Source organism: Mustelus asterias, chromosome 3 (genome assembly GCF_964213995.1).
Source record: "Mustelus asterias chromosome 3, sMusAst1.hap1.1, whole genome shotgun sequence".
In the NCBI taxonomy this organism is placed as follows: domain Eukaryota; kingdom Metazoa; phylum Chordata; class Chondrichthyes; order Carcharhiniformes; family Triakidae; genus Mustelus; species Mustelus asterias.
This window is the reverse complement of record NC_135803.1, coordinates 94,535,724-94,552,176: the sequence shown is the minus strand read 5'-3', so window position 1 is coordinate 94,552,176 and position 16,453 is coordinate 94,535,724. Positions and strand designations below refer to the sequence as shown.

The window sequence follows — 16,453 nt, the reverse complement described above, 5'->3', positions numbered from 1 at the left end:
CACGTTGCAGCTTTATAGAACCTTATTTAGGCCGCACTTGGAATATAGTATTTAATTCTGGCCGCCACACTACCAGAAGGATGTGGAGGCTTTGGAGAGGGTACAGAAAAGATTTACCAGGATGTTGCCTAGTATGGAGGGCATTAGCTACGGGGAGAGGTTGGAGAAACTTGGTTTGTTCTCACTGGAATGACGGAGGTTGAGGGGCGACCTGATAGAAGTCTACAAGATTATGAGGGGCATGCACAGAGTGGATAGTCAGAAGCTTTTTCCCATGGTGGAAGAGTCAATTACTAGGGGCATAGGTTTAAAGTGCGAGGGGCAAGGTTTAGAGGAGATGTATGAGGCAAGTTTTTTTACCCAGAGAATGGTGGGTGCCTGGAACTCGCTGCTGGGGGAGGTACTGGAAGCAGGTACAATAGTGACTTTTAAGAGGTGTCTGGACAAATACATGAATAGGATGGGAATGGAGGCATATGGTCCCCAGAAGGATAGGGATTTTTAGTTCAGTCGAGCAGCATGGTCAGTGCAGGCTTGGAGGTCTGTAATTTTCTTTTGTTCTTTACCTCTGACATTTCTACTCTCCTGTCCTCACTCAATCATTTCACATAAACTTTCCACATTTGTGGCAATAATCAAAGCAAAGTACTGCAGATGCTTGAAATCTGAAATAAAACAAAGTGCTGGAAAAACTCAGCTGGTCTGGAAAGATATGTGAAAAGAGAAATGGAGTTAATGTTTCAAGTCAAATATGACTATTCTGAAAAAGCCATATTGGTCTTGAAACGTTAATTCTGCTTTTCTCTCCATAGATGCTGCTGGAACTGCTGAGATTTCTAGCTCTAGCTGTTTTATTTCTTATCAGAAATCATAGAATCCACACAGTACAGAAGGAGGCCATTTGGCCTACTGAGTCTGCCCGACAATAATCGCACCCAGGCTCTATCCCCGTAACCCCGCACATTAACCCCGCTAATCCCTCTAACCTTCGTATCTGAGGGGCAATTTAGCATGGCCAATTAACCTAACCCGCACATCTTTGAACTGTGGGAGGAAACCGGAGCACCCAGAGGAAACCCATGCAGACTGGAATCTTTGAATGGCATCAAGATAGATAAGTCGCCGGGTCCGGATGGGATGTACCCCAGGTTACTGTGGGAGACGAGGGAAGAGATTGCAGAGCCTCTGGCGATGATCTTTGCGTCGTCGATGGAGACGGGAGAGGTGCCGGAGGATTGGAGGATTGCGGATATGGTTCCTATTTTCAAGAAGGGCAATAGGGATAGCCCAGGAAATTACCGACCGGTGAGTCTAACCTCAGTGGTTGGTAAGCTGATGGAGAAGATCCTGAGGGACAAGATTTATGAGCATTTAGAGAGGTTTAGTATGCTCAAGAATACTCAGCATGGCTTTGTCAAAGGCAGATCGTGCCTTACGAGCCTGGTGGAGTTCTTCGAAAATGTGACTGAACACATTGACGAAGGGAAAGCGGTAGATGTGGTTTATATGGATTTTAGCAAGGCGTTCGATAAGGTCCCCCATGCAAGGCTTCTAGAAAAAGTGAGAGGGCATGGGATCCAAGGGGCTGCTGCCCTGTGGATCCAGAACTGGCTTGCCCAAAGGAGGCAGAGTGTGTGTACAGATGGGTCATTTTCTAAATGGAGGTCGGTCACCAGTGGTGTGCCCCTGGGATCTGTTCTGGGACCCTTGCTGTTTGTCATTTTCATAAATGACCTGGATGAAGAAGTGGAGGGATGGGTTGGTAAGTTTGCCGACGACACGAAGGTTGGTGGGGTTGTGGATAGTCTGGAGGGATGTCAGAAGTTACAGAGGGACATAGATAGGATGCAAGACTGGGCGGAGAAGTGGCAGATGGACTTCAACCCAGATAAATGCGTAGTGGTCCATTTTGGCAGGTCAAATGGGATGAAGGATGTACAATATAAAGGGAAAGACTCTTAGTACTGTAGAGGATCAGAAGGGCCTTGGGGTCCGGGTCCATAGGACTCTAAAATCGGCCCCGCAGGTGGAGGAGGTGGTTAAGAAGGCGTATGGTGTGCTGGCCTTTATCAATCGAGGGATTGAGTTTACGAGTCCGGGGATAATGATGCAGCTATATAAGACCCTTGTCAGACCTCACTTGGAGTACTGTGCTCAGTTCTGGTCGCCTCATTACAGGAAGGATGTGGAAAAGATTGAAAGAGTGCAGAGGAGATTTACAAGGATGTTGCCTGGATTGAGTGGCGTGCCTTATGAGGATAGGCTGAGGGAGCTTGGTCTTTTCTCCTTGGAGAGACGTAGGATGAGAGGAGACCTAATAGAGGTATATAAGATGTTGAGAGGCATAGATCGGGTGGACTCTCAGAGGCTTTTTCCCAAGGTGGAAATGGCTGCTACAAGAGGACACAGGTTTAAGGTGCTGGGGGGTAGGTACAGGGGAAATGTTAGGGGGAAGTTTTTCACACAGAGGGTGGTGGGTGAGTGGAATCGGCTGCCGTCAGTGGTGGTGGAGGCAAACTCAATAGGGTCTTTTAAGAGACTCCTGGATGAGTACATGGGGCTTAATAGGATGGAGGGTTATAGGTAGGCCTAAAAGGTAGGGATATGTTCGGCACAACTTGTGGGGCCGAAGGGCCTGTTTTGTGCTGTAGTTTTCTATGTTTCTATGTTTCAGACATGGGGAGAACGTGCAAACTCCACACAGTCACCCAAGCCGGGAATCAAACCCAGGTTTACAGCTGTTGCCTGGTCATCTTTGGTGGGCTCTCCATTTCTGAGATTTATATCACCAATAAGACCATCTCCAATCACTTCCTCATTGGCCTATCCACTATATCCCCAATGTTCCTCCGAAGCTCTCTGTGCATCTACAGGATGCTCCTTTAACTCCCTCACTAGTTCACTAACAAACTCCAAATTCCCTGGCCTCCCTAAATGGTTGTCATCAGGGACCTGCCAAGTTGTTCTCTCTTCTCTGGTGTTGACTTGTTTCGTCCAAATTATTGACCATTTTGAACCTCCACTGGACCCCTTGGACAGTATCGATCTTTGTGCCATCAAAGCCAGGGGTCGCAATTACTAAGTTCAACATGGCAGCCAATTGGTCTTGTTACTCAATGCCAGATCTAACTCAACCATGATTAGCATACCTCATTTTGTAGCCAAAAATCTCTACCACACCAGGATCATCCTAAAGGACAACTCTAGGCTTCACGGTTAACTGTCTCCTCAAACCCCCATTCCTTGCTCAATCATCCTTCACCTCTTGCATTAAGAGGAAAGAGTTCATTGACTTCTTCATTTCTGGTACTGAGAACTATAGCTGTACAGCTGTAAGAGCCACTTCCTCCCCTTTCCCTCCGTTTTGCTCCCTGACCTCCTAGCTCACCATCCACTCCACACTGACACCGATCAATCTGTAATTTCTTCATCATTTTGCACCATGCTCTCTTAATCCTTGCATCTATAAGACCCGGTGCTTCCCTGGTCCCACGTTTTCTGACAATATTAACGGTTGAGTAAGCTCAGGAACCATTCCACGACTTTAAAACTACCTCTCCCTCCCTCAAAAAATCTACCCTTAATTAATCAGTGCTGTCACTTTCCTCTCAAAGTTTCTCAAATGTGTTAGCTACCTCAATACTTTCTATTTGGATCCCTCCAAGGTGAATTGTCTGAACCATAATGTCAATCTGGTGCTGACCAAAGTTAAGAATGAAATCCTTTGATTTTGTAATTATTGTGGATTTTGCTCCCTCGGCCTCCTCTCCACATCATTTAACATGATTCACTCCGTCACCTGCTTTCTTGCCTTTCCTCTGTTGTTCATATTTGTGGAGCTGCCCTCAGATGGCTGCACTGTTAACTATCCAGATGTAATGCATCTACAGCATTGGCTTCTCTTCTCACCTTTCATTGTCATATTCATAGTCTCTCAGCGATCTATCCTTGATCCCTTTATAATATCACTTCCAAGCATGGGGCTCAGCTTCCATTTGCATTCTAATGGCTTCCCATTCCACCTCTCCACCACCTCCTTTGATTTCATGATCACCAGTGTTTTGTCTGGTAGAACATTCTTCAACTGAACATTGGGAAGACTGTAGCCATGAATTCCACTCTCCTGCCACTAACTCCATCTTCTTCTTGCTCATTTTTGAAAAGTACTTATTTTGAAATAGCTTTCAGTCAATCCTCCTCATTTCTCTTGCAAGGCTTAGCATCTATTCCCCGAGTTGTTTCATATTATTCTTTTATAACGTTTGAAAAGTGAAAATTGTTGTTTTGGGATCAGGTGAAACCTCCCTCTACAATCCCAGATGAGATTTAAGTTGTATTCTTGAGTGCATCTAGGTTTTGCTGGTACAGTATTATCAAATTCACTGTGATAAATTGGCAGATGTAGTTTGTCCAGTAACATTTCTCTGATGTTTAATGGTTATATATGTCCATGGAATGACATGTTCCAGTAACTCACCTGTCCATTCTCCATCATGGCTGGATACATGGCACTGCTCGGCCTGTCCCTGTGAGAAGGCAACAGCATCACAACCTCCCGTGAGTGACGGTACTTATCAGATAATGATGGGGAACCTGAGCATAGACAGAAAGAGCAACAGTAGATTAGAAAACCATGGACAAAGATGAGAAAAGAAAGAAAGAAAGTACGCAAGGGAGAGAGAATTTAGAGGGAAGAATGTGGAAACAGAAAGGAAAGAAAGAAAAGACAGATAAGGAGAGAAAGAGAGAAATGCAGAGAGAGATAAAAGTGAAGATAAAGAGAAAAAAGGAAGGAAAGAAAGCAAATGTGCAAAAGAGACAGAGAAAGGGAGAGAGTTGAAGTGGACTGTGAAGAGGAGAATAGAGAGAAAGTACAAAAGGGGGAGCATCACACAGCAAAGAAAGAAAAAGTAGAAAGAATAAAAGTATAGTCGGACAAGAAAGAGACATGAAAAGATTGAGATAAAGGAAAGCAGTGCATTCATTTGAAACCATTAGAGCGATTGAACTAAACAGCGAGATTGAATCTGATGAATTAATAATGGAAAATAGGAGATGGCAGATTAATTGAACAGGTATTTTGCATCAGCCTTCACTATAGAGGATACAAATAACATCCCAGAAATTGTTGTAAATCAGGAAATGGAAGAAAGGGGGAACTCAGAGAAATTACAACCATGAGGGAAGCTATACTGAGCAAACTGCAGGCTGACTAGTCCCTGGGTCCTGATGGACTTCATCATATGAGGTCGGTCACTAGTGGTGTGCCCCAGGGATCTGTTCTGGGACCCTTGCTGTTTGTCATTTTCATAAATGACCTGGATGAGGAAGCGGAGGGATGGGTTGGTAAGTTTGCCGACGACACAAAAGTTGGTGGGGTTGTGGATAGTCTGGAGGGATGTCAGAAGTTACAGAGGGACATAGATAGGATGCAAGACTGGGCGGAGAAGTGGCAGATGGACTTCAACCCAGATAAATGCGTAGTGGTCCATTTTGGCAGGTCAAATGGGATGAAGGAGTACAATATAAAGGGAAAGACTCTTAGTACTGTAGAGGATCAGAAGGGCCTTGGGGTCCGGGTCCATAGGACTCTAAAATCGGCCCCGCAGGTGGAGGAGGTGGTTAAGAAGGCGTATGGTGTGCTGGCCTTTATCAATCGAGGGATTGAGTTTAGGAGTCCGGGGATAATGATGCAGCTATATAAGACCCTTGTCAGACCCCACTTGGAGTACTGTGCTCAGTTCTGGTCGCCTCATTACAGGAAGGATGTGGAAAAGATTGAAAGGGTGCAGAGGAGATTTACAAGGATGTTGACTGGATTGAGTGGCATGCCTTATGAGGATAGGCTGAGGGAGCTTGGTCTTTTCTCCTTGGAGAGACGTAGGATGAGAGAAGACCTAATAGAGGTATATAAGATGTTGAGAGGCATAGATCGGGTGGACTCTCAGAGGCTTTTTCCCAGGGTGGAAATGGCTGCTACAAGAGGACACAGGTTTAAGGTGCTGGGGGGTAGGTACAGGGGAAATGTTAGGAGAAAGTTTTTCACACAGAGGGTGGTGGGTGAGTGGAATCGGCTGCCGTCAGTGGTGGTGGAGGCAAACTCAATAGGGTCTTTTAAGAGACTCCTGGATGAGTACATGGGGCTTAATAGGATGGAGGGTTATAGGTAGGCCTAAAAGGTAGGGATATGTTCGGCACAACTTGTGGGGCCGAAGGGCCTGTTTTGTGCTGTAGTTTTCTATGTTTCTATGTTTCTCTATATGACCTTAAAAGAAGTGGCTAATAAGATAGTTGATACGTTATTTGCAATTTTCCAAACTTTCCTCGATTCAGTGGAGGTTACATTATATTGGAAAGTAGCTAATGTAACTCTTTTATTCATAGAGGGAGGGAGACAGGAAGCAAGAAACCAGAAGTCAGTTAGCTTAAAATTTGCCATAGGAAAAATGTGAGAAGATATTATTAAAGGTGTTCCAACAGGGCACTTGGAAAAATTCAGGGTAATCAGGTTGTGTCAACATGGTTTTGTGAGAGAACAATCATGTTTAACCAATTTATTGGAGTTTTTTGAAGAATTAACAGATGCTGTGAATAAAGGAAAACCGATAGATGAACGGTAGATTTTAGATTTCCAGAAGGCATTTGATAAGATGCCACATCAAAATTCATTGTGTAAAATAAAAGAGTAACAAATTGTTATGGATTGAAAATTGGCTAGCGAAAGGGAAACTGAGGGTAGGCATAAATGGGTCTTTTTCTAGTTGGCAAAATGTAAAGAGTGGTGTGTTACAGGAATCAAGATACAAAGATAGGTAGGATAGTAAGATGTGAAGTAGACACAAGTAGACTATAACGGGCTTGGAGGGCCGAAGGGCCTGTTCCTGTGCTGTATATATTGTTCTTTGTATAAAGGGATTTGGTAGGTTAAGTGAGTGGACAAAGATCTGGCAATGGAGCATGATGCAGGCAAGTGTGAAATTGTCCATTTCGACAGGAAAATTTAAGAAAGATGCATATTATCTAAATGATGAGGGGTTGCAGAGCTTTGCAATGCAGAGGGATCTGGTTGTCCTAGTGCATGAATCACAACAGGCTAGAGTGCAAGTTCAGCAAGTAATTAGGAAAGCTGATAGAACATCATTTATTGTGAGGGGAATTGATTACAAAAGCAGAGAAGTTATGCTTCAGTTATACAGGGAATTCATGAGAACACATCTGGAGTACTATGTATATTATTGGTCTTCTGATTTAAGGAAAGATGTAAATGCGTTGGAAACAATCCAGAGAATGATTGCGAACTTAATACCTGAATTGGTTGGATTGTTTTATCAGAAAGGTTAGACAGGTTAGGCTTAGATCTGTTGGCTAGAGTTTAGAAAAGAAAAAGGCGACTTGATTGAAACATACAAGATCGTGACAGGGTTGATGAGGAGAGGATGTTTCCTCTTGTGGGAGAATCTAGTACTAGGGTCTACTGTTTAAAAATCATCGAATCACAGAATTTTACAGCACAGAAAGAGGTCATTAGCCCATTGTGTCTGCACTGGCTCCTGAAAGAGCTACCCAGCTAGTCCAATTCTTCAGTCTCATCCCCAAAGCCGTCTAAATTAATAATTTCAAATATCTATCCAGTTCTCTTTTAAAACATCCTATGGAACCGTCTCTCCACCACTCTCAGGCAGCGCATTCCAAATCCCAACAACTCTGAGTAAAGAAGTTTCTTCTCATCTCACTCCTCCCAGGTTGATTCCAGAGATGAGGGGGTTAGCTTATGAGGAGAGATTGAGTAGACTGGGCCTGTACTCATTGGAGTTTAGAAGGTTGAGGGGAGATCTTATAGAGACATATAAGATAATGAAGGGGCTAGACAGGGTAGAAGCAGCGAGGTTATTTCCACTTACAATGGAAACAAGAACTAGGGGGCATAGCCTCAAAATATGGGGGAGTCAATTTAGAACAGAGTTGAGGAGGAACCTCTTCTCCCAGAGGGTAGTGAATCTTTGGGATTCTCTGCCCAATGAAGCAGTAGAGGCTACCTCGTTAAATGTGTTTAAGTCACAGATAGATAGATTTTTAACCATTAAGGGAATTAAGGATTATGGGGAGCGGGCGGGTAAGTGGAACTGAACCCACTATCAGATCAGCCATGATCTTATTGAATGGCGGAGCAGGCTTGAGGGGCTGGATGGCCTACTCCTGCTCCTATTTCTTATGTTCCTATGTTCTCTCCTGCTGATCATTGTAAAATTGTGACATAGCAATTCGTGGAAACAGAATACACTTCTTTATCCTGTCAAAGTTGTTCATTTAGGACAAAGATGAGAAATCTTTTCTTCTCTCAGAGGGTTGTGAGCCTTTGGAATATTCTTCCTCAAAAGGCAATTGGAAGGAGGGTCTTCAAGCTTTTTTAAGGCAGAGGTAGCTAGAGTGAAAGATTGACGGGACAGGTGGGAATGTGGAGATAAGGTTACAATCATGTCAGCCATGATTTTATTTAATGGTGGAGCAGGCTTGAAGGGCAGAGTGGCCTACTCCTGCTCCTAATTTGTATGTTCGTAAATGAAAAAGAACATGTAACCAACAGAATGCTGTAAAAATGGTGGCAGAAACTTATACCACATGTCAGTGATACATACCCCAACTTTTAAAATTTAATCAGCCCAAACCCACTCCCACTAGAGGGTGGGGGGGCGGGGCGGGGGGTAATATTGATCCTAACCTATCTTTCCATACGTTCAGACAGTACTCCTAGCCTAAGCATAGAGAAAAGGCTTGGGGCTGGTGTGAAGTCTGAGGGGCATGTGTCACTGACATGCGGTATAAGTTTCTGCCACTATTTTTACAGCATTCTGTTGGTTACATGTTCTTTTTCATTTATGAACATACAAATTAGGAGCAGGAATAAGCTACTCCACCCTTCAATAAAATGGAGGGGAAACAGTGTCTGCCAATCCAAAACTAGATGGATGGGTATCAATGCAAACAAAGCATGGGCAGGCAGTTCAGATACAATCCAAGGCTCACTCAGACTTGTGGACAACAGTAATTTTAACGCAGTGGTCTCAAACTAGACCTCTTCTAATTAGTTTCTGTTGAGCAATATTACTGGTGCTGACCCACAAAGTGGGTCTGAAGAAGACTGATACGGACCCGAAATGTTAACTCTGTTTTTCTCTCCACAGATGCTGCCAGACCTGCTAAGCTTTTCCAGCATTTTCTGTTTTTAACCACAAAATGGGCTGTTTGGTTCTAAAATGTCTGGCATTTCACCATAATATCTATGAAACAATTAATACATAACTGGCTCACACAAGTGTTTAACTGAGAATATCAGAGTCCAGATTTCACGCTTCATCACAGATGCAAAATAATCTTGATAAAAAAGAAAGTTGATCATTTCCTGCTGGGTTGGTCTGACCTGGAACCTGAATTTTGGAGGAAGTGACAACTGCCTTCTATTTGACTTCAAAGTTTACAGGCAGCTATAGGTACCTGGAAATTTTCATTTCGATCACTTTGCCACTGGAGTGTTGAGTAGAGAGTTTAAAGTGAGTCAGCTTAAATACAGTTTAGCAAAAGCATCATAACAGTGCTCCAGACTACCTGTCAGCAATGACATAAACTTCCAACCACAGACACGAAAAGGATTGGCAGCTTATTAAACTACATTTTCTTATCTTGGCATACTCCTTTAATTTCAAAATTTAGGATAAAAGTCAGACCCTGTCAAAGCCAGCCCCAGTCAACCAACTGTACATTGTTTTGGAAATGTGCTTAAAAGCAAAGGCAATACATGGGAGAGAAGAGGCAACTCAATTCCAAGTTGGCCCTGAAAGTTAATAATAAAATAAATTCTTACCTCGAGCACTAGACGGGGCTGAGTTGATCATTTGCGAGGGTGCAGAGTGCGTGGAGCTTAGGCTAGAGGTGGATGGACTTGCCTGGCACGACGACAAAACAGAGACGTTGGTCATGGAGCTCTGGAACTTGGGATTAGCGTAAGAAAGCTGCAGAAAGCAGAGAAAGTGGCAGAAAGAAAGAGCGCGCGCTGGGAATCCCAAAAAGGGAACAAAACAGCAAGAGGTGAACAGACGACTTACAGAGGCTATGGACAGCTTTGCCACTCATCACAAGTGGCGTGACACGTCTGTTAAAACCACTGAGTTCCTATCGATTGTTAAACACTCCCCATTATGATGGAGAATGGTTTGTCAATTCATTTTACTTCATCCTCAATATTGTCCCCATTTCTTCTGAAGACATTGACCTTTGACAAGAAATGAGTTACCATTGGGATTTAACTCCTGTTATAGTTTCCATTGGGATTTAACCCCTGTTAAAGTCCTTGACAAATGTTTCTCATTTCTTGTACATCATTCAAGTTGCCATGCATGACCTTTGTCAAATAGGCTGTTCTATCATGGAAGGCGTTGCATGTCCTCCTCCAATGTTGATATCCATGTGCTTCCCAGAAGTGGGAATCCTGGCTGAATTTTTCCCACCCTTATCCTCGGAACTCTGAGGTTAACTGCAAGGCTGATAATGTCTGAGGTCAGCTGACACAGAACAGATTAATATCAAGCAAGTGGGGGACAAAGTGTTTTTAACAAAGCCTCTTTCATCTGTTTACCAAAAACACACCACAGAATAACTTGTGGCAAAATGTGTTGCTGTAGCTTGTATGATATGGCATGGTCGTGAAAATGAGTTTTGCTCACTCTGCTTTTAAAATGGGCATGACTCAATCACTTAAAGGATCATTAAAATAACTGAGATTTTTATTTATTAAGAGGCACAGTGTGTCCATAATTGTTTTCTTTGTCCTAAATTGGCAATTTTATGATGGTTGCTGCATAATCAAAGTATGTTTATACTTTAGTTTGGTCATGAAACCAGGCAGATGAAGCATGCCCAACTCCTTCCAAACAGACATTCATGTCCATACACTTCGAAGGTGACAGCCTTACTGTCATTCATACAATGGTTTAACTGTGAGGCTTCTCAAATATCAGTCACAGTCCCCATCAACAATATTCTGCTACAATTCTCATTAATGCCTTACTCTGGTGTGGGTCACTGGGATATGCTGAGTTGATGTTTCTCCCCAGTGCAGTTTATGTCATCATGTTACAGTCCTTATTAAGGTTTAGTTTTACTACTGTCCCTGTTAGGGTTTCCTTCATTACCATTCTTATTGGAGTCTGTCACTGTCTCTGTTGGGATTTAACTCCTGTTAGTGCCCCATTGGGATTTAACTCCCTTTACTGACTCCACTGGGATTTAACTCCTGTTATAGTTCCCACTGGTATTTAACTCCTGTTATAATCCCCTTTGGGATTTAATTCCAGTTACAGTTCTCATTGGGATTGAACTCCTGCTATTGTCTCCATTGGGGTTCCAGTTAGTGTCCCATTGGGATTTAACTCCTGTTATAATCCTGTCAGGACTTAACTCCTGTTAAAGTATCCGTGGGATTTAAATCCTGTTACAGTACCAATGGAATTTAACTTCCATTACTGTCCCCATTGGAATTTAACTCCCATTAATGACTTTGTTGGGGTTACTGTTTCCATTGGGATTTAACTCCTGTTGAGTCCATATTTGAATTTAACCTCCATTGCTGTCTCCATTGGGATTTACCTCCAGTTACAGATCATATTGGGATTTAACTCCTGTTACAAACCTTGTTGAGATTTAAATCCTGTTATAGATTCTCTTGGGAGTTAATCCCCATTGTTGTCTCCATTGGGATTTACCTTCTGTTACAGACCCTATTGTGAGTTAACTCCTGCTGAGGTCCCCCATCGACATTTAATCCCTGTTACAGACCCTGTTGGGATTTAACTCTAATTACTGTTTCTATTAGCATTTAATTTCTATTATTGTCCCCATTGGGATTTAACTCACATTATGGCCCCTGAATGAATTCAACTCCTGTTTTGGTCCCCATTGGGATTTATTGCATGCTGTCAGGAATTTACACTATTACCATGAAGGTCTCAGTCTAATTAAATTACTATTTTTATCGATGAACTCATGTTTGCCAAGCTCCATTTACCAAGGAGAAGTGGAAATTCTCCTCATTCAGATCTACTACAGTTCGAGAGATACTCGACCATAAGCAGCTGTACCATATCTGGTGGGTGCCCAGAAGGAGCTTCTTAATTTTCAGTTTTCACAGATAGGTCTGGATTGTGAGAACTCCCAGTTGCACATCACTAGTTGAGCGAGTGACCAAGAGGTGATGCTCCCCAATAGAAAGGGAACCCAACCATCCTGTACTACTCTTATGTAGCTCCTCGCAAAGAGCCACAACATTGCAATAGGCCCAGCACCTGCCATGTCCACTCTAAAGGTCCAGAGATAGCAAATGACACAAGGAAATCAAAACCAGAAATTGCCGTACTTGCATGCGGAATGGGTCATCAAGGGTTTCTCCAGCAAGACCGTCTGTGAGGATGACGAGGTTTCCAACTTCACTGGATGTCTGAGAGGATAGTGAGGATGAGGAGTGCCTGTTAGAACCAAGTAGGCTCAATGGGCTGAGGAGATCAATAAGATAGAATATTACTTAACATTATGCCAATCCAATCCCAATATTCACAATGTGACTGCCCTTTAATCCTAAAGAAGCATCTCACACCCACTCCCAATACAGACCTATCATTACCCCAATTTCCTCCGTCCCTCTTATGATGATCATGTATTCCAGAGAGCCATGTTGGTGAGGCATAAAACTGGAACTACTCTTCACACACATATTTATTTATAGAATTACAAATGGCAAGCAGACATTTTCTAACCCAACATTCACAGTTTTAGGTGGGGATTCTCCCACCTCGCACTGCTAATTTTCTAGCGCAGCGGGGTGGGAAAAACTCGCGGGGGGGGGGGGGCAAAATCAAGGAATTCCTCTGAGCGTTTGCAACCTGCTAGAGTCTCCCAGTGCCGGATTTCTGTTGTGGTCAGCTCTGCGCCAGAAATCGGCAGGGAGGTGGGGCTAGCATTTAAATAATATTTTACATATTTAAATGCTATAAGCAGGCCCGGAACTGAATTCTCAGGGCCCACTAGCCTTCCCCACCCTGCCAGAGTGTTTCACTCCAGCAGGGATCACACTAGCTTCCCACTTTCAGGGAACTAGCAGCCCAAACCTGCTGGAGTCAAGGAGGGGCAATTAGGGCCCCCCAGGGGTTTAGGCGGCGGGACATGCCCCCTGGCAGTGCCAGCCTGTGCCCCCTGGCACTGCCCAAGGGGCAAAGTGCCCATGCCCAGGGGGTAGGGCATATGGGGGCAGAGCCTAGGGCCATTGGTGGGGGTGGGAGGTTCTGCTGCCACTCTGCATTGGGATCGATGGGGGGGGGGGTAGGCCAGCAATTGAGGCAAGCTGGAGGGGAGGTGGGGTGTGGTCTGCTGGGGCGTGGGAGTCTGCGGATCTGCCGGGGGGTGTGGGGGGGGAGGGGGAGAGAAGGTCTGCCGGGGGGATTGGCACTGCGAAGGGGCGCTGGAGATTGGGGTGGTCCGGGACCTGGGGGGGGGGGCGGTGTGTCGGGGCTGGCCTGGGAATGGTCGCGGGCCTCCTGATCGGGCCGTGGGGGAGTCAGAGGGCCAGGGCCAGCACTGCGGGGATCCTGGGGTTGGCCAGTGATCGAGCTGGCCAGCAAACGGGAGGCTGACAGTTCGCGGCCACTGCGCATGTGCAGAGTCCCGTTGGTTTTAGCCTCCCGGGTGGGAATAGGCCTGCCTCCTATTCACGCTGATGGCCTCTGCACTGCACAGAGTGTGGGAGATTCTAGCCTGAACTAGAAAAAACAGCGTGAATTACTTGTTTTTCCATGAATTCAACACTTCGAATTTTTCTGGGAAAATTCTGTATCTGTTTATATGGGTTCAAGTGAAACCCCAGCTAATGCCCACCACTTGCATACAATTAAATACAATGAATATTGAATTCTTATTGCTCTCTTTAAATAATTATGAATCGAGAAAATCTCTGAACTGCTTCTAATGCATTTACATTTTTCCTTAAATAAGGAGACCAGTACTGTACACAGTACTTCATATGTTGTTTCACCAATGCCCTGTATAACTGAAACATAAACTTCCCACTCTTGTATTCAATTCCACTTGCAATAAACAATAACATTCTATTAGCTTTGCAAATTACTTGCTGCTCCTGCATACGAACCTTTTGCGATTCATACATTAGGACACCCAGATTACTCTGCATCTCAGAGCTCTGCAATCTCTCAATATTTAGATAATGTGCTTCTGTTTTATTTTTCCTGCCAGAATGGATAGCTTCACATTTTCCCACATTATACTCCATGATGAAAACTTGTGCTCCAAAACTTGCCGTGCCCCGAGCAAAGCTATTCCACAACTTTGGCATCTACCTGGCAATGTGGAAAATTGCCCAGGCATGTTTTGTCTGCAAAAAAGCAGGTCAAGTCCAAATTGGCCATTTACCATCCCATTAGTCAAACATCAATAAATTGATGGAAGTAGATGTCGACAGTGCTATTAAGCAATACTTAATCAGCAATAACCTACTCACTGATGGTCAGTTTGGGGGTTCCAGTCGGACTACTCAGCTACTGACCTCATTAAGCCTTTGGCCAACATGGAGCAAAGAGCTGAATACAAGTGGTGAGGTGAGATGACCATTCTTGATATCAAGGCAACATTTGACCAAGTGTGACATCAAGGAGTCCAAGCAAGACTGGAGTCAATGGCAATAAGGAGGATAACTCTCCACTGTTTAGAGTCATACCTAGCACAAAAGAAGATGCTTGTGGTGGTTGGTGGTCAAGCATCTCAGTTTCAGGACATCACTTACAGGAGCTCATCAGGGTAGTGTCCGAGGCCCAATCATCTTGGTTCATCAATGACTTTTCCTCCATCATAAGAACTGGGAATATTTGTGGGTGATTACACAATGTTCAGTGGTGTTTATGACTTCTCAGATACTGCAACAATCTGTTTTGATATGCAGCAATACCTGGACAACATTCAGGCTTGGACTGATAAGTGGTGTGTAACATTTGCACCACCCAAGTACCAGGCAATGACCACCTCTCAAAAGAGATAATCTAACCATCTCCCCATGATATTCAATTGTATTATCATTGATGAATCCCCCACTGTCACTATTTTGGGGGCTTACCGTTGACCAGGAACTGAACTGGACTGACTATATAAATACAAAAGCAGAAAATGCTAGAAAATCTCAGCAGATCTGACAGCATCTGTGGAGAGAGAACAGAGCTAATGTTTTGAGTCTGGATGACTCTTTGTCAACTATATAAATACTCTGGGTACAACAGCAAGCTGGAGGAGAGTAACTCACCTCCTGACTTCCCAAAGCCTATCCACTATCTACAAGGCACAAATTAGGAGTGTGATGGAATACTCACCATTTGCCTGGAAGAGTGCAGCTTCAACAACAATCAAGATACTCAACACCATCCAGGACAAAGCACCCACTTGATTGGCCCCTCCACTCCTTAAGCAATAATTCCCTCTACCACTGATGCACAGTGGTAGCAGTGTGCACTAGCTACAATACGCACTACAGTAACTTGCCAAGGCTCCATTGTCAGCATCTTCCAAACCTGCAACCTCTACCACCTAGGAGGACAAAGGCAGCAGGTGCCAGGGAACACCACCATTTGCAAGTTCCCCTCCAAATTACACAGCATCCTGATTTGGAACTATATTGCTGTTTGTTCCTTGTTACTGGGTCAAAATTCAAGAACTCGCTTTCCAACAGCACTTTGGGTGGCCCTACAGCAATTCAAGAAGGTGGCTCATCATTCATCAAGGGCAGCATGGTAGCACAGTGGTTAGCACTGCTGCTTCACAGCTCCAGGGACCTGGGTTCGATTCCCGGCTTGGGTCACTGTCTGTGTGGAGTTTGCACATTCTCCTCATGTCTGCGTGGGTTTCCTCCGGGTGCTCCGGTTTCCTCCCACAGTCCAAAGATGTGCGGGTTAGGTTGATTGGCCATACTAAAATTGCCCCTTACTGTCCTGAGATGCGTAGGTTAGAGGGATTAGTGGGTGGATATGGGATAGGGCCTGGGTGGGATTGTGGTCGGTGCAGACACGATGGGCCAAGTGGCCTCTTTCTGCACGTAGGGATTCTATGATTCTCAGAGGCAACCAGGAATAAGCAATAAATGGTGCCCTAGCCACATCACGGTTAAAAAAAAATTTAAAATCCATATCCATGGTCTCAACAATTTTCAGTTTCAGCAGCTAAAGTACTTTTAACAACTTTTTTCATTTCCTTCGCTTTCCAAGCTAAAGGACAGTATTTCCCATTTTCCTCTAAGAAATATTATGAATCCAACTGCATTAATCAGGAAGATGAGCATCCACAAAAACGACTAGTTCCATTGGGTCGCCTAAGGATGGAAACTTAAGTATAATTTAATTTTAAAAAATATTTT

At 44.1% G+C, this 16,453-nt stretch overlaps 1 protein-coding gene across 4 annotated transcripts in view; it reads right to left on the bottom strand.

Moving 5' to 3' along the window:
* dock3 (dedicator of cytokinesis 3) overlaps positions 1-16,453 on the bottom strand; it is a 1,050,162-nt gene that overhangs the window by 33,838 nt on the left and 999,871 nt on the right. For 3 of the 4 annotated variants that reach the window (XM_078209344.1, XM_078209345.1, XM_078209346.1), the window contains 3 exons: positions 12,407-12,542; positions 9,860-10,007; positions 4,478-4,593 (listed from right to left, as the gene is read on the bottom strand). In XM_078209344.1, the coding sequence (XP_078065470.1) occupies positions 4,478-4,593; positions 9,860-10,007; positions 12,407-12,542 (400 nt within the window). The remainder of the gene's footprint in view (positions 1-4,477; positions 4,594-9,859; positions 10,008-12,406; positions 12,543-16,453) is intronic. The other variant, XM_078209347.1, reaches the window with a different exon arrangement.